Genomic DNA, 23,102 nt, shown 5'->3' on the forward strand with positions numbered 1-23,102 from the left:
AGACCATGAGCTCTGAGGGTAGAACCTATGGCATCTTTGTATCCCTGCATCTGAGCGTGGGTGAAGGATTAACATAACTCCTCCTTGTAAAGACAATGTGGATTTGAACTAACGTTCTAGCATTGTTTCCCTGGAAAATAAGGAAGAAATGTCAGCTGTGTAATTAGGCAACATCTTTTCTAGTAAAAATGACCCCTGCTTGGTAAATCGTATTTGGTCTGGGAGGAATGATGGTTATCTGGATGAAAGCCATAGCTTTGGGCTCTCGTTGAGTAGAGAGGCTCTTGTAACTGGGCGTGTTCCCTGCAGGCATCCTGGAAGCTATACCTTTGGGGTGGTTATGAGAAACGTTAACTTCTGTTGGTCACGGGGCTTCTAATCTAATGGACCCCATCCCCACTAGTATAGATATCGTCCGAGCTGCCCTCACCCGGGGGACCGACAAGAATTTCCTGGGTGGCGGTGGACTGCTGCAAAGGTTATTCCCACTGAAGCTGACTGCCTGATGCCACCTTCCTGGTCGACTGTGTTTCCCAGCCTATAATTTAATTTCAGGTGTGAACTTCAATTGCTCTGTGGGTCTGAATGTTTCACTGAACCCATGAAGACACTCTGGTGCATGTCACTTAGACGAGGCATGGTATATACTGTCGAAGACACTAAATAAGTGTTTGGTGAGTGATGAAATGAAAGAGCTTCTCCGATGAATGCCAGAGGCTCTTGATGACTCACTCAAACACTCGGGTCTGGTAAACTAGCGTCTCCTTAAAGCGCACGTCACTCGTTTGGCACTTGTACGAGGCGAAATCCACATTTGCGCTGATCTGAAGCTGCAGTTCTCGGTAGTTTTCTTCCAGGACTGAGTGAGCGGGCTCAGGATCCATCTCTACCACCTGTAACGAAGGCAGCTGTGTCCTCAGAGATGCAGAGCCAGCTATCCCACAGGGAGAACGGGAGGGATCACACAGTATTTAATTCTACTTATGCAAATTAATGCCAACCCACAAACTCAAGTTCCAAAATAGATGATTAAGGCAAATCAAAAACGACTCATGAATAGGAAAGGAAAGAAGACATTACTGAGCGCAGTCAGACTGCATAGACATGAGTGTTGGGTTCAGCTGGACTCCAACGAAAGTAGGGAAAAGAAAATCATACAGATAGGGACAGAAATTAATAAAATAGAAAATAAATCTAAAACAGAAAGGACCAACAAAGCCAAAACTCATTTATTTGAAACAATTTTAAAAACCTTTGGTGAGACTGATCAAGGAAAAAGTAAAAAAGACAAATAAACAAATAATCATTATCAGAAACAAAAAGGGGGTCTGCGGCCATGCCACCCTGAACATGCCCGATCCGTCTGATCTCTGAAGCTAAGCAGGGTCGGGCCTGGTTAGTACTTGGATGGGAGGCCACCTACGAAGACCAGGTGCTATAGGCATAGGCCTAAAAAAAAAAAAGGGATTGTAAGCTGACAAGGTCCTTGCCATGTGTGAGGTCAACCGAGGGTTGCCTCACCTAAAAAACAAAGAGAAATGAAAAAGGGAGACATTGTTATCGATCCTATAGATTTAAACATATGATAAGAAAATATTGTGAATAATTTTATGAAAATACATAACAACTTAGTTGAAGGGCAAATTAATAAAATTGACTCAAGAACCAATAAAAAACCTGAAGAATCCTAATACTGTTAAAGAGACCAAATGGTAGTAAAAAAAATCTTAAAGACCAAAATAAATACAATGACATATCTTGTTAATGGAAAGGATGAATTAATATAAAATTGTCAGTTCTTCCTGAACTGACTTAGAGATGTAATATAATTCTAATCAAGTTTCTATCAAGGTTTTCATAGTACAGCTGACCCTTAAACCGGAAGTCCGGTTTGCATTTTTGACATCAAGATTGAGGGAAATGGCAACTCTTCCTTTTTCTGTGAAAGAAGGAAATGATGACACACTGGACTCGAGAGCAGTAGGCATCCAGGAAGGACAGACCTGATCCAGTCTGTGCTTAAAATCCCCACTCACTTTCCGTTTGGTCGGTAAAGCCCCGGGCATGCTTCTGTGCGCGTCCACCCACTTGACGGTGCGCATGCGGTTGTCCCAGTCGTGAACCTGGTCTGCAGGGAGCTGAAACACGATCTTGGAGAGCTTGCACTTGACCCTCATCTTCTTCAGGTGGATGGGCAAGTCTGACTTCATTGTCACCACTACGTCCTTGGAGCACCCAGGGTGCAGGTGGCCAATCTGGGGAAGAACATGGTATTAGTAGTTTTGTGAATTCACTATTGAGGACTCTTGCTATCTGACGGTGACATTCTGGAAGAGGGGTAGAGCAATAAGTGTTGCTAAAAAGTGCATCGTTCAAGCCCGTATATGTAGATTGTCTTAAATGTGTACAAAAGCGTATGCGTACCATATGTGTATATCTGTACACACCATACATATCATATATATATACACACAAACATACATATATGATATATATGATAGTCCTTTCATGTTTCTGATAAAAAAAACTTTCCCTCTTCTGTAAAGTGAAGGGAGAAGAAAGCTTAGTACTCCTCAAGACCACAAATGTGTGTGTGTGTGTGTGTATGTGTGTGTGTGTGTATGTGTGGGTATGTATGCATGAGTGTGTGTGTATGTGGGTATAAATGGACTATAAGAAGCTATCTCTTCCTACTTTTACTAATGCTTTACATCCCCCTAGAAAGCAAAACTTCCTCTTGGTAGCACTCAAAGACTTAAAGATAGGGTCCCCAACCCTCCTTCCTCTATTGCCCTAGAGTTCTGTGTTTGAATAGACTTGGTGGCTGAAACAGAGCAGGAGGCAGTGGATATATATGAGTATATCCAGTGTTCTGGGAACTCAGAAATAAACTGTTTATAAAGAGCAACTACTGGCCGGAGGCTAGGATGGGCTATCATGTGGACCTAGGCCTTGGTCAATGTCAAGCTTTGGTCAGCAATTCATAAAATGTGTGTGGTGAGATGCTAAAAGGATTATAAAATTCCCAGTAAAACACAGTTAATTAGGATCTTTAAGAGAAGGACATACCTTGCAACATTTTCTAAATCTCAGTTGTCCACAGAACCTGCCCCCAGCATTTTAGCTTTTAACGAACCACTTTTGCAGGACAAACGTTTGAAGAACACACACCCAGGGGGTGACAGATCTACACTCTGGGACGGGAAGACTGAGACCTGTTTTCATCCACAGGCTTCCATGGGATTCCTCAACATGAGCCTCGCAACAGTCTTGGCATACCTCGTTCTCTGCTCTCAGGCCAGAGGGGACATGAACAGTGTTCCCTGCTACCAGGTCTGAGTGAGGGATGGTTCCAGCTTGAGATTCATGCATCCTGTCCCTTGTGGCCATGGGAATGGACTGACAAAAAAACTAGGGTTGGTGTAGGCCTAAAGGAGTCCAGAAAACAATGAATGCCTTTCACTTACCTGTGGTGAAAAGGAAATTGTAGCTAAAAGGGGCCATTCAAACCGTATCACATTCACTTGGCTGTGGTTAGTGACTGTGAAGCTCACATTATAGCTGTTTCCAATGTGGCAGTCCCCAAACTGGATGTGGTCCACCAGAGCAGCTAGGGGACAGAAGCAGAAGGCCAGTGAGCCCTCCCTGGCCACCTCCTAGGGCTCACTTCCTCGAGGAGGCAGCACCTGAGGGACATTGTGCCTCACCTTCATGCATCCATCCTTGGATGGTTGTGTTGGAAAAACCCAGAGTCCTGAGCAGTTAGCTTTGCCTCCTTGGGGAGTCTACTTATCCATGCATCCATCCGTCCATCCGTCCGTCCGTCCGTCCATCCATCCATCCATCCATCCATCCATTCATCTATCCATCCATCCGTCCATACATTAGTCTGTCCATCCATCCACCTTGGCCCTAACTTCCAAGAGAAAACATAGGCCCCCAACTCCATTTGTTTGTTGAAACAATACTACTGATAAAATACAGGAGTCCCCATTAAATTTGAATTAGAGATTAATGATGAGTAATCTTTAGCATAAGTATGTCCCATGCAATATTTTGGGATGCACTTAAACTAAAAAAAAAATTCATTTATCTCAAATTCAGATTTAAGGGGGGAATTCCTGTATTCTGATTTTATAAAACTGGCAACCCAATTATAAGGATGAACTTTGATTTCTGAACTAGGGTTCACTGCTGGCTCCCGCTTGACCTCTGACAAGAGAGATGTCACCCCGTAGCCACTATCAGGGGTGAGACACCAGATATATAAGGAGCACTGATTTTAACCCATGTTGCATCTACTGCCCAATGCTACATTCCGGGACTAGAGTTAAACGCCTAGAAAAACTGTGAGACTGTGTTTCTAACTCACTTATTAGCAATCAGCCACCCAACTAGGGTGCTTAGCAAATGCTTTTTGATAATAATGATGAAGTAAATTTTCTCATACCCCAAAGAGTATAGGTAACCAAATAAAGCTGCAACACTTGATACACGGTGGAACATGTCAAATCGGAATTTGAGTTCGAACCGTAAGTCCCCTAAGGGCAGAGACCCCTACTACTCTTTGGAACTCCAGGGCTCAGCATAGGGCCGGGCACATGCATACTGATGTGCCGTAAATATTCCTTGAGAGGACACATGAATGAATGCAGTGACGGAGCCAGGAATGACGGAGCATACGGTGATGCAGAGGAGATTCTGTCCTAAATTCCCAAGGAGCCGGCTGATTGGTTATTTAGGTTTCACTCTCATTTAAAGTGAGACACCAGTCATCAACACCTCGCTGCTGCCACTCCCACCTGCCACCAAGTCTTCCATAGTGTTTTCTTCAATCATCTCGGAGGTGTCTGAGGTCTGCTGGCTGGTGGCCGAAGCCACCAGCCCGTGGATGTTGTCCAAGGTGATGTCGTCCTCATAGCCCTCCCCCACCATGTGGATGACTGTGTTTTCGTACTGGTTGTTGACCACTGACAAGTGGATGACGCCTGTCATTCTCCCAACCTTTTGGGAGTGGAAAACAACATCGAATTCGGCTGTGTTTCCAGGAGGAACCACCAGGGAGGCCGTGTGAGCTTTCTTTGCTGCAAAGAAAAGAGAGAAGAATCATTTAGAACCAGTTTAAAGGAAGACGCATCCATAAAGTCCCTGACTGAAGGGAAAGCAGACCTAGCGTGGGAATGAGCATTGCCTGAAGTAGCCATTGGCGACAAGACTGGGCATTCTTTTCCGGCTGGGTCCTGATTAGTCCCCTAATAAAACAGCACTGGGACCCAGTGTCCTCTAGAAGCCACTCTCCCCCAACTTACCTTTGGCATTGGGTTTGTTTTCCTCTGTAATGTAGTTGTAGGAGGTAGTGGGCCTCCCTTTCAGGGAGAAGACGCCTAGTTGGTCCTGCAGGTCAACATGCAGCTGGCAGAAGGAAAGCAGGACTGAGTGTCACACTTACAGGCTGCTCATGAGTTTTGAGTTCGGAGTGAGATACTGTGCTGTTTGGGAATTACCCGCCCCCACCAAAGCCATTGTGCCCAGTGCCCGACTCTTTGTTTCTTATTACATGGGAGATATAATAAATATTAGACCTAGACAGGAAAAAAAAATTTTTAGTTCAGCTCTTGTTATCCAAGTTAGAAACTGGAGGCCCAGAAAGTACAGGTGACTTGACAGATCACCCAGGTAAGTGGTGTTAAAATGGGTTGCCAAGGCCTCTGATTGACAAGGGCAGTTGTAAAATATACTCTAGACTAATAGAATGTAAATGAATATTCATCATTCTATGAGGGCTTGCATGAATGAGAGTTCTTAAAAACGAGTATTGCCTGGATTCTGGTGCCTTAGTTGCCTGATAGTGTCATGTTGAGCACCCTACCAAGATAAGAGGAAAACCAAGGTGGGCATCTGACCCACTTGGAGAAAAGGGATGTTTGTTTTCCAGACCACCAGAAGCCATATATCTGATTTAAAAAACTAAAGCCATATATCTAATTTTAGGTATGAGATATCAGCAATCATTATTAGAAGATAGTTATGTTGGTACCATCATGAACATCATAAACAAGAGAAAATAATGTAAAAAAATTAGGCACAAAGAGGGAAGAACAAGTGATATCATATAGAAGCTACTGATACTAAAAAACATTACATATTTAGAAATAACTTTAATAAATTATATAGAGGAATTATATGAAAAAAAAATTTACATAAAATATCTAAATTAATGAATGGTAGAAAGCCTAAATACTCAAAAAGTAGAAATTCATCCCAAATAATTCATAAAATTCCTAATGAAATTTTTTGAGGAACATCATAAAATGATGTCTAAAGGTAAATCTGGGAGACTATAAATGCAAAAATTTTTAAGAAAAATTAGAAAAATGAGGAGTCAGTGGGTAGGAATTCACCGAACTAGATGCTCAAATGTTTGTAATGCCACAATGATGGAAACGACATGGGATAATGGTCTACTAGGTAATTTGGACTAAAGATAACAATAAAAAGGAACAATAATAATAATAACATCAAAAAATTTTGAAAGCATCACAGAGCTAAGATAATAAAGAGTAAAGAGACCAAGATCTGGGAGAACATGGAAATCCAGAGAGGACAGTTTAACTCGATGGTCTCTTGTTGCTAAAAGGACAAAAGTCCTGTAAGGATGGAAGTGCTTTATTTGCTCTAGACTTGGACCCTAAATGTCTGCACAATAAGACAAAAGATAGGCTGGATATAAACCAGCTCTCCCAAGGATAGCAATTCAGCTCTGAGTCATCTCTGTGATCCAGAAAAATCTCAAGTCCTAAAACCAGTTTAAGGTAGAACTGAGTTTCTAGTACCAGGCAGAACTCGTGGAAAATTGTCTCTCAAGAAAAATAATATCATCCTTAGTCTAATTATTTCTAAATAATTTTTCAAATATAATACCAAACACGTGATCAAAGATAACCAGGCACATGAGGAAATATGATAACATGGGCAAAAATGAGCAGAAACAGCAAACATCAGAAATAGACCCACGGAGACTTCAGATTTCAGAATTATCAGGTAATGGACAGCAAAATGGCTATGGTTACTGAGTTCAAGAAATAAAAATCAAGTCTACAATTTCAGCATGAAACCAGAAATCATAAAAACTGGTTATATGTAGATCTGAAAAACAATCTAATAGAAATTCTAGAAATAAAAAATATAATAACTTAAGAACTTAAACGGAAGGCTTAATAACAGATTAGTATATAGTTAAAGGGAGAGTTAATAAACTGAAGACAGGTCAAAAGAAATTATGCAGAATGAAGTCCAGAAAAAAATGGATGGAAAATATAGTGAGGTCGCGAGACAAAGAATACAGTGAGGTGACCTTCCGTATCTTTAATTGGCTTCCCAGAAGGACAGATATGACAGGATGGAATAGAAACAATCTTTGAAGACATGTCTAGGAATTTTCTAAAACTGCTTTAAGATTGATATTGCAGATTCAAGAAGCTGGGTGGATTTCAAGAAGGATAAATCCATACAGACATATCATAGTGAAACTGCAGAAAACAAATATAGATTGTTAAACACACAGCCAGGGGGAAAAGATTGCCTTAAAAGAACTTTTCAGACTTAAAGCAGTAACAATGGAAACCAGAATACGCTGGAATAACATCTCCCATTTGCTGAAAGAAAATAGTTGCAAACCCAGAATTCTATAGCCAGGAAATGAAGAAGAAAATGGAGATTTTCAAATTAAAAGAGAACTCACCATAAGCAGACCTACATTAAGGAAATATTAAAAGGTATTCTTCAGTAGGTAGGAAAAGGATCTCAGATGGAAAGTTGGAGATGCAGGAATGAAAAGCAATAAAATTGATAACTATGCGGGTAGGTCTAAATAACCTTGACTGTATAAACAATAACAACAATAGTAATAATGTCTTGTAGGGTTTAAAATATATGTAGAATCCAAAGCCCTTCACGAGTCATCCCCTTACTCTACCTTCTATTTTTATCTCCCGCTTCCCTTCTACCTGCACACTATGCTCTCGCAAAACTGGTTACTTAATACTTCCTGTGTGTACGTTACATCTTTTTGCTTCGGTGCCTTTGTCTTTGGAGTTTTCTTTCTCTACCTGGGATGTACTCACCACCACGCCCACCGGCTGAAACCCAGCTAGCCTCAATGAACAGTTCAAATGGCATAGTGAAATTTTCCTTGATCCCCTAGATGGGGGTAGAACGTTTTCAAAAGTCCTACAGTTCTTTGCATAACCCTTACATAATTTAGCACTTTTTTTTTTGTAAAATAAAAACATAATTTAATTGCTGAACCAGAAGTCCCTAAGGATGTTACATCTGTCACCCCTAATGAGGGTTCTTCTGTTTTTCTTTATTGTAAATTCAATGTTCATTACAAAAAAAAAAAAGACACTAAGAATACCCATAATCCTATCCACTAAGCTTAGTGCATGCGCTGTGCACTGCCTCACGCAGTAATTATGAGTGTACCCTGTGATCTGCTTCTAACACTTGAGGGCAGAGACCATGCCTGATTTCTCTCTGTACGTCTCATGTCTCGCACAGGTTAACGAACGAGGAACATCGAAGAAGAAGTCAAAAATTAAGGATGGCAGAGACCCCAATATCAGAAGTCTTACTTACAAAAAATTCATGATTTCTCTCCCTTTCCACCCCACGCTTCACCCCCAAGCAGTACCTGGGTGGGGATGGTGCCATTGTTCTTCAGGATGAGAGGTAGTTTCTCAGAATGACCAAGAAGCAGCCTCTTAAAGAGGAGCAAGGGGTTCCCATTTTGGTTATAGAGAACTGGCCGCACGACAGTCACTCGAGGGAGGTTGCCCTCTCCCACAATATCAAACACAAGGCTTCGGTTCTTGGTCAGGTTGCTGCAGGGAACAGACAGGTTGGGGCCTGTCAGCCTGGCATGGCAGGGGTGACATTCCATAGAGTGTGGCCTGCAGCAGGGCTGCAGGCCAGGTTGCTGGGGAGTCGGTACCTGGGCAAGCCATCCAAGGTAGCCTCGAAGATACACTGGTAGGTTTGCATGGCCTGTGGGGTGAAGGACACCGTGGCAAAGCCATGTGAGCGACTGGCAATGCACATCTTGTTGGGTTCCACTTCAAAGATGTCGATGATGCGAGCGACCATCTGGGGAAGGAGGGCAGGGACAGGCGTGCGTGTTAGCTACTTTGCATTTACCCAGGGCTTGCTGCTTTTCTCTGTCGCACGTGCTATAAACTCTCCCTCCTTTACGCTCTGCAGCGGACGTGTTCCATTGCCTGCATGGTCATGCCCCTGGAAGGAACAGCCTGGATACTCTGGGACCCACCTCTCAGCAGTAACTGGCTGGGCTTGGCTAGACCTGTGATCTTTGACTCAAACAGATGAACTAATGCAGACCTTAGATAGTCAGGAGTCAATCTCTGTCTCCCTGTCTCTCTGAACTAAATTAAGATGCCCAGAGATCAGTGGTGGTTGCTGATATGGAGCTGGACTAGAAGCCAGACTAGAGAATGGAACAACAGAGACAGCATGAGAGAAAGACCCGGGACCCCTGAAGGATGGACAGAGCCTTTCCTGGTCTTCTGAAAGCTGGGTTTCAGGCGACAGTGCCAGTCCCACAGAGCTCTGGCCGCATGGTGTGCCCTGACCTTGTCTGAGGTCTCTGATTCATTGCAGCAAACCCTGCTATCCCCAGTGGGTCTCTGCTTCTCGCAACTCCAACGGCTTTAGATTAGGACAAGCTCCCATCGCGCTCTCTCTTCCCATCAATGGCAGCATTTGGGGAAGACTGTAGGGACCCCTGGCATGGCCCCAAAAGGCCTTTTCATTCTTATGGGAGGCAGATGGGACTCAAGACTATCTCCTTTTGTTCTTAATGTTCTTTCCAAAGGACAGTCTACAAATCAGGGAGGAGGAGAACATACGATATCTGCAAACCCCCCGTTAAAATCCTATCTTTGTTTAAAAATCAGGCTTGCCCATTTTTTAACGCTTTTAGTACAAACAGGTAGAGAGCTGCCCCTTTCTGTCTCAAATGAAGTCAGAGAGTAATGACTGGATGTCACCAGGGCCTGAGGGAAGTCTCTCAAATTCTCTTTGCAGTGGGTGACAATCCCTTGGGAATGTAGACTCTACTCTTGGCTCTGGGCTAGGCCGACCCTCTTGGTGGCCTTCCCTCTACCATCGGCCATGTGAACGATGTCAGTTCTGGGGCACAAGGACCACCTGGGCCAAGATTCCATTTCTGGGCAGAGAACCAAAGCAGCTGAGATGACGCCAGGCGGTATTTGCAGCGCATCTGACTGGAATATAAGGGCGAGTGCAACCTGCTGACTAAGCCTCCCTGTCGGCATCCTGAACTTCCTCTTCCGCTGTGAGGGGAAACACCTCCGTAGGACCTGACTCAGAGGGGGAGGCAGCTTCCAGGCTGGCGGATCCTACGTTGGGAACTTATTATTTGCCTTACATGTGAATGAAGCTTGGCTTTAAACCTAGCCCTATGTCCCTAGGCTCCGGGACCTAGGAAAAGAATTTAGTCTTCCTGAGGCTCAATTTCCTTAACTTGAAATGGAGATAATAATATAAACTTGTGAGGATGAAATGAGGCAATAAATACAAATCCTTGGGCGCAGTGCCTAGCATACAGCGGGAACTCAACACATACTCATCATTTCACAGCCTTATAATCTGACACCCCCCAAATCTCCTTTACCAGACAGATGTGTAATTCGAGGCAGCCTGCCTGAGCTGTCACTCATCTTGGCTGTCCCCATAATGCTGCGTCTATTGTAGGCACACAGTGTTTGATGGAGGAGTGAGTTGCTCATCCCCGTGTGTCGGTTTATCACAGAGGTACCCAGAGGAAACACCTCTTGGGACAAATGTACGCCTATGGGAAACTACCCAGTTCCCTCCCGTAACTTCCGGCAGGGCCAGAGTGCCAGATAATCCCAAGCAGGGGATTCCAAGTGCTCTTTCCTGGCTTTCTGCCAGCCACGGTGGGCCGGGGCGGGCCGAGGGGGGCTGCTGACCTTGTTGGAGACAGGCTTAACCACCATGTTCACATCACAGGCAATCTTCCCCATGTTGCTGATCTTGAACCGAGCCTTGGCCTGATGGCCCACAAGGACATTGCTGAAGATGAACTTGTTCTCGTCCTCCACGAACAGGCCGACGCTCTCTATGGTCTGCAGGATGTTATACATGTTGGCGCTGCTACAGATCTGGTGCTCCTCAAATATCAGGGTGTTGTTGTCAGTCACGAAGGCTGGGGAGTGGAGGGAAGGCTGTGAGATGGGGCTGAGGGCCCGAGGCCTGCTTCCTGTGATTTCTCCTTTGGAGGTTTGGATTCCAACAAAGGGCACTCACAGAGGATGTGAGCGATGGGACAAATGCTATCTTCTTGTGTACTGCTCTTGCCGACTGCCAGACCCCAACCGCCTTTCCTCCCATGGTAAGGAGGGGTAAGATATGGGATCTGGGGTAAGCCTAAGAAAGCAGGAGGCGTTTGGCTCACTCTGGTCCGAGGCTGCACAGCACCTATAGCTAAAGAAAAGTTCCTCAGTGCTTCGCCTGAGATCTTACTGGGTTAAAGGCATAGCGTGCTCAGTCACTGGCCACTGTTTGTGTATATGCTGCCCACGGGGAGTGACCTGGCCAAGAGCAGGATTCAGTGTTTCTGGGTCTAGCGCCATATTCCACTGATTCCCCATTCATTTGAGAACCCTGGACCAGACTCAGGAAGAGGAGTTTAAAGCGGCACAGCCTCTTCTAGGTGTGCATGCTTCACAAATCTTTAAGGAAAAAATATGGCCAAAGACGCCAGAGGAAGTTCTAAGGTCCCAAAGACAGCAAGCAGCCCAGCTAGATTCGCGAGACATTTACAGGGTGCTGGGCTTTTACAGATAAAGGTCTTCTAAGGGGCACCGTCCAATCTCAGCACTCAGTACCTGGCAGACAGGCTTCAGCCAACAGGCTGTAAGGAACGCCGGCAGGGTGGTCTCTTGGGTCTCGGTCAGAGATATCGATAGCTATCAGCTCCTCACACTTTCCCACGGGATCGGCCACGCAGTCCACGGTGACGGTCTGCACCCCTCCGGCAGGAATGGAGCCAAACCCAGGGTACACGGTGAACATGCCGTGGGTGAAGCGAGCCTGCAGGACACACACGGTGTGGTGGGGGAGGGGGGAGGCAGAGTGGATGACGGCCTGAGCCCCCCCGCCACTCGCGAGGAGGGCCTGGGGGTGCTTCGGGGGGCTTCGGGCACGGGCTCTCTGGGCTCCTTTCTGTGTCCTTTCCTTCTGACCAGGTGTGGCTGAATGGGGGTTTAGGGGAGCAGACACGTTCCACGTTGTACAACATTTACCCAAATGGACATCTCCCCTCCATTCTGTCGTTGGACCCCTCCATTAAATTTTAAATTTTATTTACTTTTTTCAATTCTAAAATTTCCATTTGGTTCTTTCTTTGTATCTTCTCTTTCTTTGCCAAGACTTACTATGTTTTCATTTGTTCCAAGCATATCTGTAATTGCTCTTTGAAGCATTTTTTATGTTGGCAGCTTTAACATCTTTGTCAGATAATTCTAACATCTCCATCATCCCAGTGTTGGCATCAAGCTTGTCTATTTTAATTCAGTTTGAGATCTTCCTGGTTCTTGGTAAGACAAGTGATGTTCAGTTGAAAGCCGGACATTTGGGATGTTATATTATGGGACTGGATCCTATTTAAAACTTCTCTTTGACCTGGCTTTGTCTGACAGCACTCTGGCAGGGGAAGGGGGTGGGGGGCACTAACTCATTATTTCCAAGGCGGGAGGGGGGCAGGGTGGCAGTTCAGATTCCCCACTTGGACTTCTCATTACTGCCAGACGAGGGGTGGGAGTTCTGGCTCCCTACAAGGGATACCTCGCTGGCAAGGAGGGGGAGGGGTGCTTCGTTGCTGTTCTGCTGATGCCATGGGGTAGGGAGACCCACTGGGGTGGAGGGGGCAGTATCTCATCACCACTGGGCTGGGGTGAAACTCAAGGCTCCCCATGTGGTGTCCCCACTAACAATGGTAGAGGTGGTCGGGAGTGACAAAAGTCCTGGCTACCCACTGGGTGTTCTTGAGATGCTACTCTGGCAGGGGGCTGGGGCGTCTCATTGTAGCTTGGATAGGGTGAAAGTCTCCCCACTGGCCTTTGCTAGCAGGGTAGGTTAGGACCACAGAATTTTCTGTCATGTTTGACTGTAACAGAACACTTCCTGTCTGAAATTTTCTGTCTTGATAGGCTGCTCTTTTCCTGGTCCTCTGGCTAGTGGGAGCAGGCTTCTTTGGGGGCCTTTTTTTGGCCTGTGCCTGCTGATGTTTCTAGGTTGCTGGCTCCTTCGGCACCCAGACGGGATAAGTGAAACAAACAGGAAACTCAGGGAACTCCCCACCGTGATGTTCATTAGATCCCAAGGACCCTAGCTGGTCCGATTTTTCTTTCTACCTTTCATTTTCTGTGTTTGTTTTATACCAAATGTCCAGGGATTTTAGTTGTACTTAGTTGGGAAGAAGAGGGGAAATCATATCTATTCCATCTCACCAGAAGCGGAAGTCTTCGAATCTCCTTTCATTTAAGCCAGGCTAAATGGGTTTTTGTTTCTTATAACCAAAAGATTCTTAATTAAAATATATATGGAGTTGGAACTTAATTTTAAGGCAGTGAGGAGCCAATGAAGGTTTTAAAGCAAAGAGGATATCCAAATTAAAAGTCATAACATCTTGTCTTAAAATGAAAGTGTTATTTCGATGTAACTATGCAATATTCCCACCACAGTAGATTCAAACCCTGCTATCCAAGGGAGGTATTTGTTGTAGGAACTCGTTGGACGGTGGCCTTACAGGGTTTCAGGGAACAAGGAAAAGGGCACTCACCTGGTTAGGAATGTTTACTTCTTTCTGAATAGACTCGGAGAACTTGCTTGGCTTGGAAAGGCCACTCTTGTAGAAGCTCTCGCTTTCTCGGGATCTTGCATGCCGAATGTGACTGACTCTGATTAAGGAAGCAAGAGAATGCCCTTAGATTGGGGTTCCACCTGTCTGTCTGCTTGCGAGGTCCCTTCTCCTAGGAATGGGGAAAGGGGCCCTTCTTTGCCCAAGAGGGCACTGGAGAAGCACAGGCAGCATTCATTCATCATTAGCCAAACTCGTTTAACAATTGTGAGAAAATCGGGTAGTAATTGTACTTATTAAATATGATTCAGAAGGATGTTAAAAATTACTGCAGGAAAATAATAATTGTTAAATGTTTACTTGAGATTGTTGGAAAGCACTGTGTGAAAATTATTTGTAGGCATCAAATCTTTTACCTGATCTTACTTGAAAAAAACTGAAAGGCCAAGTTGATTAAATTCTATCCCTTTTCTTCACGTTTATAGTCATGGTGTTTTAAAGACTTAGTTTAAGCAATAGCACAAACACAGGTTTTGGTAACTGTTCACTTCACTTGAAACTAGTTTACTCAGTAATTAGTTTTCCTAGAGGCTAGTTCTCCCCAAATATCCAAATGTATTTGAGGTACAACCTTAACCTTTTCGGAGTTTTATATATTTGAGTATTCACTTGCTTCATGACCAGAAAAACTGAACTTCTACCCACTCTCTTGAGTATTTTGAATGAATTTGTACATGCTAAAATAAAAAATAAATTTAAAATGTTTTAAAGCAAAACACAATTATAATATCTATAAATAAACATTATTAAATTATTAGAGAATAATAAAAAATTAGGTTGAAATTAAATTTGGAAGAAAGAGACTTTAGATGGTTTAATCAAAAATTTTCGACAAAAACTTTGCCAAAATAGAGGAGGATATCCACAAAAATGTAGGACAATTATAAACAATGTAAAGCTGTATATACGATTTAAAACAACTAATTAGAAAGTACCTTTTAAATTAATTAGTAATTAATTAGTTAGAAAGGAAATTAATTAGAAAGTCAAGACGAAATGCTTTGGAAATTGGTAAAACCATCCCAAAGTTGCCAAAAAAGAACATGACAATCAAATAAAGGCAAAAAAGCACTAAGAAAGGTACATTGTTTTGGTGAAGTGACTAGGCGCCACCTTTCGAAGAATACACGATTTACTGTTGGAATAACTACTAGGTTAGCCGTTGGGATAAAACATCTTCCTGGGGAGAAGGGAGAGACAGTGCCAGCAGACTGGGGCATCGCCGTGCTCTCTCCAGTCCATGTTCCCGGGTCCCCTCTGCCATTCCCCTTCAGGAAGCACAGCTATGTTTTCTCTTGGTCTAGCTTGCTGTTACGACAGTCCCTTGACAGCCTACAGAACAACGGACGGGACAATGACTTACTACTTAGTCTTGCAGCACAATAGAAGCACCAGGACACTGGACACCATCCCAAATGGAAGACTTTACATTTGTTCAGTTAAAATTGATCACATTCGACAGCAGTTAGAAAGTATGTGGAATCTGGAGTCAGAGATGTCCGTTCAGAACTAGGATCTACTGGTGAGTTCTTGCATAATCTTGGATGAGCCTTTCTTAAAATTACCGACCTCACTCATGAAAGGGAATCAGGAGAATTTAGATAAAATAAATGCAAACCCTTCATAAAATGTAAAGCACTAAGGGACCAGGGAATGGCAAGAGTTACATAAACACTTGTCTTACACTTTCTTTTGATGAATGGGGCTCTCCCCTGTCAGCCTGTAAAGGGCGTATCTGAAGTCAGTAACACCTTGATTTTCTATGGTGAAGCTGGTGCTTTTACGGGTGCCATAAATCAAAGCCCCGAAGTTGATGATGGAGGCAGGGCTGATGTTGTATTTGGAGAACACTGCATTCACGGAAAACTTAATTGGAATGCTGGCAATGATTTCACCTCCTTCTGCGATATTGGGTTCAATGATCTAGAAAAAGAAGAAGGATTGGGAAGATGTCAGCTATCAGCATAGCTCCAGAATTCCCGTGACTGTCGACTTCATTCCCTATTTTCATCATCGACGTGAAGCCAAATTCTTTGGTTCATTTCTTTATGTTACTGCATCAACAATATTAGCAAATACGAACATCCAGCTTACTAGCCATGGATCAGCAAAGACCAATTTTGCTCCCTTCCCCACTCTTCTTTTACACCTGATGACTGAACTCAGCTTCCTTGTCTCAGGTGCTCCTCAAAGACCAGGGTCCACATTTCCTCTCTGACACTCTCAACTTCTGATGACTTGCATGCCTCCCACATGACCTGCCTGTGCCTGCTAGTTGGAGACCAAACACTGGTGCATCCTTTCAGGTTGCCACCCAGGGCCGCCCACCCTCGTTCCCCTTGAGGTGTGGCTTGGACCACGTACTCTTCTTTTTGACATGAGCCCTACAATACTGCCACTGAATGAGTCTTCCCTTTGAGCTCCCTTACCTGACAGCGCAGGATTGGCTGGTGCTCTATCTTCACTTCCTTTCTTGCACGGAATAACACCTGGACATTTGTGGGCTTTTCTGTTGCGGTCAGTGAGCCCTTTCTGGGTTGGACTGAGATCATAGAACTTACATTGGTCGCTGAAATCCCTATGGGGTCCACAGAAAAGCTGAAAGACAAGAATAAAAGTCACTGTAAGTGGCTATTTAGGGAACCCGAGACACTAGGGAGGAGACTCTAGACTGTTTAGAGACTGCAGTGTCTTCTGCCTGTGTGAACACTGTGCCTAGCAGTGTCCTCTGTGCCTTGTGCTCTGTGACCACTCGTCTTCAGCCAGGGTTGACAGGGCCAGGGATTAATGCCAAGGCGAAGATAGCCATCTCTATCCTGTGATCGAGAACTGACCTTGCAGGAGATCTCTGTCCCAAAGGGACATTTGATGCTGGGTAAGGACCAGCTCAATTAATTACTCTCTCTTTCTTTACCTCTGTCCCTCCTACCCACCTGAGACTGAATGCAGTGCACAGAGAGGGAACAGTGATGCAGAAGAGGGGATCTAAGAAAGAAGAGAAAACAGGGGGCAGAAGCCATGCGACAGAGGCCCTCGGAAAGGGAGGTCATGGCCCAGTGGGGGTGAGGTGAGAAGCCACAGAGAAAAGCTGACTCTTGAGAATGACAAGGGAACTGGAGAAGGAGCAGGAACTTAAGCTGAGGTGGGACACCCAGAGGTGCTGTGGGAACCCAAATGTCCTCCCCACGTCCCAGGAGACCTGGTCACTCCTGCCGCATGCTGGCTGCCTGCGCTTCCTCACCTCCCTGCACAAACCCCTCGTCACCTGTTTCAACCTAAGGGTGACTCTGTTCCAGGCAACCTAAGAGAGACGAGCTAATGCCCTGTCATAACCTGAAACAAGACTCAGGAACAGGCAAGATTCCATTCAGCTAATTCCAAAGTACCAGTGGCTCCCTTCTAGGTTTGTTAAGCTTTTATTTATATTTATTTATTTCAATACACAGTTCTAACTAACAGTGGTACTGGGGTTGGACCTCTCTAATTTCAGCATCCTATGGACTAAAATGAAACCATCATGAATACACTGAATTTCTTCCAAGTCTGCTAGGGAAAGTCCTTTTGTAAACTGTGAATTCTACTGGGGGAAACATGCTCTTTCAGAGAAATCTATTGGCCATGGGCGCTGGCGCTGCCACTGAGGGCTGTGTGACCCTGCTCTAGCGACCTCCTCCCTCCCCCCCCCCCCCCCCGCCCAGTGCCACTCTTTCCTCCTGAGGAATCTCCTTTATTCAGTGTGTCATTTTTAATCTCAAGAGATGAGATCAAGGCAAACTTCTGCTCCAACAGGCTGCATTTGAAATGTATAATACAGTGGTTCTTAAAATTAAAAAAAGAAAATTGGAACACCCCTTCTTCACGTGAAATCTTATGTGGAATGTCAATTTACAAAACAGGGGAGAGCTAAGAGGAGGGCAGGACCACCATCTCCAGTCTCTCCCTCCTCTCACCCCAGTATCTCCTCCTCACGACCTGTCCCCCGTGGTCTCTTCCCCCGCCCCAGACCCCTGTGACTCCAGGGGCATTCACAGCGCCCTTAAGGGCCCCTATAAAGTCACGGAGTTGGGAGCACTGTAAAAATCTCTGCTCTCTTAGCAATTGAAATTCCATTCGCTGAAGACAAGAGGGGCTAAAAGCAGAAATGATTCTTATGATTTCCACAATCAATTTTTTTTTTCTGAAATCTCCCAGACACACTCTTCTCCCCATGCGTGGACGCAGACGACCACATGCCTGCTGGTTTTCAGGTTACCTGAACATGATCTCGTATTTCCCACGGTTCTTCAGTTGCAGGGGCTGCTTCACCTCCTCCATGACCCTCACAATCCCAAAATCGAGGCCTCCTTCAGTTCCTGCAGAGGCTGGGGGCGGGGTTGGGGAGGTGAGAGAAAGGATGGGAGAGAGAAGCAGGGGAACTTCCTATCGACATTCACATGGAGAATTCATGATGATGATTTCGGAGAATTCGTTTTCTGAAAACATCACGGCTAGAACAACCTCTTCTGAGTCTTAGTAAGCGAACAACAGACCCTGCCCTCACGCCCACTTCCACGGGGTAGTTCCCTCTGGCTTCCCTCCTCGGACCAATGTCCTTCCTTTTATGTCTCCCATTAGCTAAAACTTAAAAAAAAAATTTGTATCAGATGTTCACTATACAGAGTTTGGACATTACACATAAATTTACATTGCTTTACTTAGCATTACAGCGTAAGCATCTCCACACGTGAAAACCACTCACTGACGCGGGCTTAACGGTTGCATAACATATCATGATGTGACTGTTCCATAATTTACGGCATTATTCCTACAATATGTTTACATATAAGACTAATGACATCTAGGCAAAAATGTAGCTATAACTTCCTACGAATCCTGAGGAGACCCATCAGAGATAGGAGGGAAAATGGGAAGATGCATGCTAAAGCGAGGGATCTAACTCGGGTATTGGGGCAGCGTCGTGGGCAGAATAATGCCACCCGTACCCCGGCCCCAGTGATGTGCACTGTCCTAACTCCTGGAATCTGTGAAGATGCTGGTTTACGTGGCAAAGGGGAAGTAAGGTAGCAGGTGGAATTTGGGTTGCTTATCATCTGACTTTAACATGAAGAGCTTATCCTGGATTCTCCGAGGGGCCACTGTAATCACAAGGATCCTTGAAAGTAGAAGAAGGGGACAGAAACTCAAGGACCATCGAGACGGCAGTGTGAGAGGGCTTGACCCAACCTTGCTGGCTTTGAAGGTGGAGGAAGGGGACGATGAGCCCAGGAATGTGGGTGGCTGCTTAGAGGCTAGGAAAGGCAATGAAATGGATTCTTGCCCAGAGCCTCTAGAAAGAAATGCAGCCCTGCCGATACCTCGATTTTAACCTGGTGAGATCCATTTCAGATTTTCTGACCTATGGCACTGTTGGGTAATAAATTTGTATTGTTTTAAGCCACAAAGGTTGTGGTCCTTTGTTACAGCGGTGACAGAAAACAGGCAGGAAGGTAGGAACTCACCCTCAGATGACTGTTCAGAAAAGAGCTCTGCGAAGTTTATGCTCGTGACCCCCTCCCCCTCCTCCCTAGCCCTGCCGTCTCCAGCTGAGATCCACAGTAAGGTTGCTAACATCACTCAGGCTCGCATTACTATTTACCGAAATTCTATCTGCTCCCCAACAACCACTAGTCTTCCTCTTCACAGGAAATACATTACACTAAAAGATGGGACTGGAAGGGGTCAACAGACCTTTGGGGAAGGTGATGTCCAAGGCAATGTCGTAGGACTCTGCGAAGACCATGATGTTTTCAAACTGAACAACTCCCACGATATTCTCTATGTCTAACACCTGTTGGGGTAAGAAATTCTTCAGTAAAAGCAAGACCCACGAGGTGTTTGGAGCCTGAATTATGTAACATGTGGTGCGAATCAAGAAGAAGAAGAAGACGTGGTATGAAATATTTTAGAAATGTATTTAGCTTTTGTCTTCATTGAGCATTTGGTAGCATTGGGGTCGTTGCTAACACCCTTTGGGGAATGCTGGTGTAGACAATCAACATAAGAATGGGGAAAAGAGGCTGCATTTTCTGCCTTGTCCAACTACTGGGTGTAAATCATTTGCGCGATTGTTGCTACATCACTGAAGCTTGAACTGTGACTACACATTACAGAAAAGTATTCTTTAGAACCTTTAAAAAAAACCTGAAGAACATTTTTCTGACAGTGGCGATGGAAAACTCGTATATGCTTAATCATCTTTGCTCTGCGAATTTTATAAATCTCAATTGTTCCGTTCTTTGTTTCTGGCTCAATGCGTGGAAAAAGTGCTAGATTTTCCATATAAAATAAGCGTTTAATGTTTCTCTTTTAAAAATGTCAAATGTTTTGTTTATGTGAACATCATTATTAAAGTTGGAAACGTAAAAAAAAAAAAATGAGCAAGACCTCGGCCTCCGGTTGCTCGGTGTCCTCCCCATTGTCGTCCCTGGTGGTGATTCCTCCCTGACTGTTCTGAGGAACATCTACCCTGGCGTCAGATGCCAGCTGGACTCGGCTGTTGACTCTTGAGACCAACGAAGGGGCGATAAAGGGTCTGTTTGTCAAGGTGAGAAGCCTTTGGGGAGTGGGCATGGCTTTCCTGCTTCTGCCTGAAGGGCACCTGCCTCTCCGCTGAAAACTGTCACCAGTCCCCATTACTTGTGTGTTGGCTGCCAAGTTTTAACTCAGAGATTCCATCTCTTCTTTCATCAAACGTTTAACCAATGTCTCACCGAACAAATTGGACGTACTTCCATTTTACCTTCTTTATTTTGCTGCCTATCCTCTGACAGAGATGACAAGAAGAAAGGCTGACAGGAAAAATAGGGCAAATAACTTGAATTATCAGCTCCAGAATTTACACAGTGCTTTTCTACTGATAGATGCCAAGTCCCCAAAACATTCTATTCCCTTTGCTTCTTCACTAGTGCGTGCGAATGTGTGTGTGTGTGTGTGTGTGTGTGTGTGTGTGTGTTTGATTACATTTTGTAAATGAAGAAAATGGGGATTAAATTTTGTAACTGAGGAAAATGGGGAGGGCAATTTAAGAGGTACACAAATAAAAAAAAACGAGCTTTTATTTACCAGGACACTTTCCAAAGGGACTAGAAAGCAAGGCATTTCCTTGGGTAGATGTTGAAGGGATACAGTCTAGGGGAGAGACGTCTTAGGGCACTTTGGGAAGCCTGAGAGGAGACGCACTGTGTCTGCTTTTGCTGGAATACACAGGGAGGCCACGTCAGTTGTCAAAATACAGAAACGTTTCTATACCAGCTGGGAAACAGCTGTCATGATGAGCTTTCCAAAGAGCCCCTTGCTGACTGCCTCCCATACTGCCTCTACCGTGGGACCCTGGAATCCCCATGATCCAGCAACCGAAGGACAAAGCCAGTATAGCTGGGACCCGCCACCAGCCATGTGGCCTGGGCCCCCTGTGCAGAGATCTGTGTTTGTGTGGAGACTGGTGTTACAAATGTTTGACTCTCAGCTTTGGGCTCACACACATTTGTGGATTGAATAAACCTATCAATATATGTTTTCAGCTACCTAAAGTGTTTGGGTAGATAATAAGAGAGAATGATGCATTCGCTGGATCCAAAAGGTAGAAAAAGGATTAATTTGTGTAAATTACAGGGAGAAATCTGAACTCAACCCAAGGAAGAACTGACAGTCAGATCTGTTTGAAGGAAGATCAGGCTGCTCGGAATGTTGGTAAGTCTTCTGTCCCTGGAGGTATTTAAGGAGAAGCTTGGATGACCCCTTGATTGTTGCATAATTGGTTCAAGCATCAAAGATCAGTGGTATTTGTTCATTCATTCATTTGTCAGATTCGACCAAGTGCCCTCTACATTCAGGCCTGTGCTAACACTGGGGTACATGATGGGGTAATGGGTTGAATGGTGGTCCCCAAAAGGTAGGTCTATGTCTAAATGCTTGGAATCTACAAATGTAATTTTATTTGGAAAAAGAATCTCTGCATAGGTAATTGTTAAAGATCTTGAGATGAGATCATCCTAGATTATATAGGTGGGCCCTAAATCCAATGACAAGTGTCCTTATAAGAGACAGAAAAGGAGAGGACCCAGGCAGAGAAGAAGGCATGTGAAGATGGGGGCAGAGACTGGAATGACGCAGCCACAAGTCAAGAAACACATGGAGCCACCAGAAGCTGGACGAGGCAAGGATTCTTCCCTAGAGGCTTCAGAGGGGACATGGCCCTGCAAACACCTTGATGTCAGACTTCTGACCTCCAGAACTATACGAGAATAGAGAATAATGTCTGGGGGTTTTAAGCCACTTGGGTTAGGGCCCGTTGTTAGAGCGGCCCCAGGAAACCAACACAGATAACGGAGGAGTGAGGAGAGATCCTGCTCCACGGGCATTCACATAAGAAAGTAAAGACGGAAACAGGATAACATCAGCAAGGGGTGGTGCTCCGAAGGACAGAAGGCAGGGTGAGTGAGTGACAAATGGGATTCCCACGATGGGAGGATTAGGGGACCCTGCCGAAGCAGTGCTGTTCGGCAGACCCTAACGCAGGAGCCATCTCCCCACAGAGCCTAAGGATGGCAGGAAAGATAGATGAGAGACCATGAGCTGGGAGCCCGTGAGCGAGAACAAGGGTGGAGTGACGTGCGGATGAATAGGCAGGTGGGACTTCGGGAGCAGGCGACCCTGGGCTTTGTTCTTATCGCAACTGGACGCCAGAAGAATGCTTTAGGAAGGACAATGGCTAACGTTTTGATGATCTCCCTGGACTCTCGTGGGGACCATAAAGAGGGAAACCAGTTAGGAAGCCTCTGCAGAAGTCCGGGTGACAGACGCTGCAGGTGACCTGGACAAGGGTGGTAGTGGCAGTATAGACAGAGAAGTGGCTGGGCAGGAGACACATGCGAGACCTAACTGACGAGACTTGCTGGAAGACAAGGTTGGAGGGGACGCTGTCGGGAAAAGGAGGAAGTAAGGATGATTCCTAGGTGTCTGTGGGGACAGCTGCATGGGGGGTGACCTTTCCCGAGATAGCAATGTGAGAGGTGACTGGGCTGGGGTGTGAAATCAGGAATCAATGCTTGCTTAGGGACGGTAACGCCATGCCTTCATCCAT

General features: G+C 45.0%; 1 protein-coding gene and 1 pseudogene across 5 annotated transcripts in view; one reads left to right on the forward strand and one right to left on the reverse strand.

Annotated features, from left to right (window-relative positions):
* The window catches only part of HYDIN (HYDIN axonemal central pair apparatus protein), a 310,335-nt gene that overhangs the window by 33,603 nt on the left and 253,630 nt on the right, over window positions 1-23,102 (reverse strand). For all 5 annotated transcript variants that reach the window (XM_016164411.2, XM_036231381.1, XM_036231382.1 and 2 more), the window contains 14 exons: window positions 19,709-19,808; window positions 18,234-18,342; window positions 16,411-16,579; window positions 15,666-15,904; window positions 13,904-14,021; window positions 11,949-12,153; window positions 11,031-11,266; window positions 8,993-9,144; window positions 8,693-8,882; window positions 5,310-5,412; window positions 4,803-5,084; window positions 3,468-3,610; window positions 2,037-2,255; window positions 733-893 (listed from right to left, as the gene is read on the reverse strand). In XM_016164411.2, the coding sequence (XP_016019897.2) occupies window positions 733-893; window positions 2,037-2,255; window positions 3,468-3,610; window positions 4,803-5,084; window positions 5,310-5,412; window positions 8,693-8,882; window positions 8,993-9,144; window positions 11,031-11,266; window positions 11,949-12,153; window positions 13,904-14,021; window positions 15,666-15,904; window positions 16,411-16,579; window positions 18,234-18,342; window positions 19,709-19,808 (2,426 nt within the window). The remainder of the gene's footprint in view (window positions 1-732; window positions 894-2,036; window positions 2,256-3,467; window positions 3,611-4,802; window positions 5,085-5,309; window positions 5,413-8,692; window positions 8,883-8,992; window positions 9,145-11,030; window positions 11,267-11,948; window positions 12,154-13,903; window positions 14,022-15,665; window positions 15,905-16,410; window positions 16,580-18,233; window positions 18,343-19,708; window positions 19,809-23,102) is intronic.
* Window positions 1,327-1,444, forward strand: LOC118611682 (annotated as a pseudogene).

Source organism: Rousettus aegyptiacus, unplaced genomic scaffold (genome assembly GCF_014176215.1).
Source record: "Rousettus aegyptiacus isolate mRouAeg1 unplaced genomic scaffold, mRouAeg1.p scaffold_m13_p_14, whole genome shotgun sequence".
Taxonomy (NCBI): domain Eukaryota; kingdom Metazoa; phylum Chordata; class Mammalia; order Chiroptera; family Pteropodidae; genus Rousettus; species Rousettus aegyptiacus.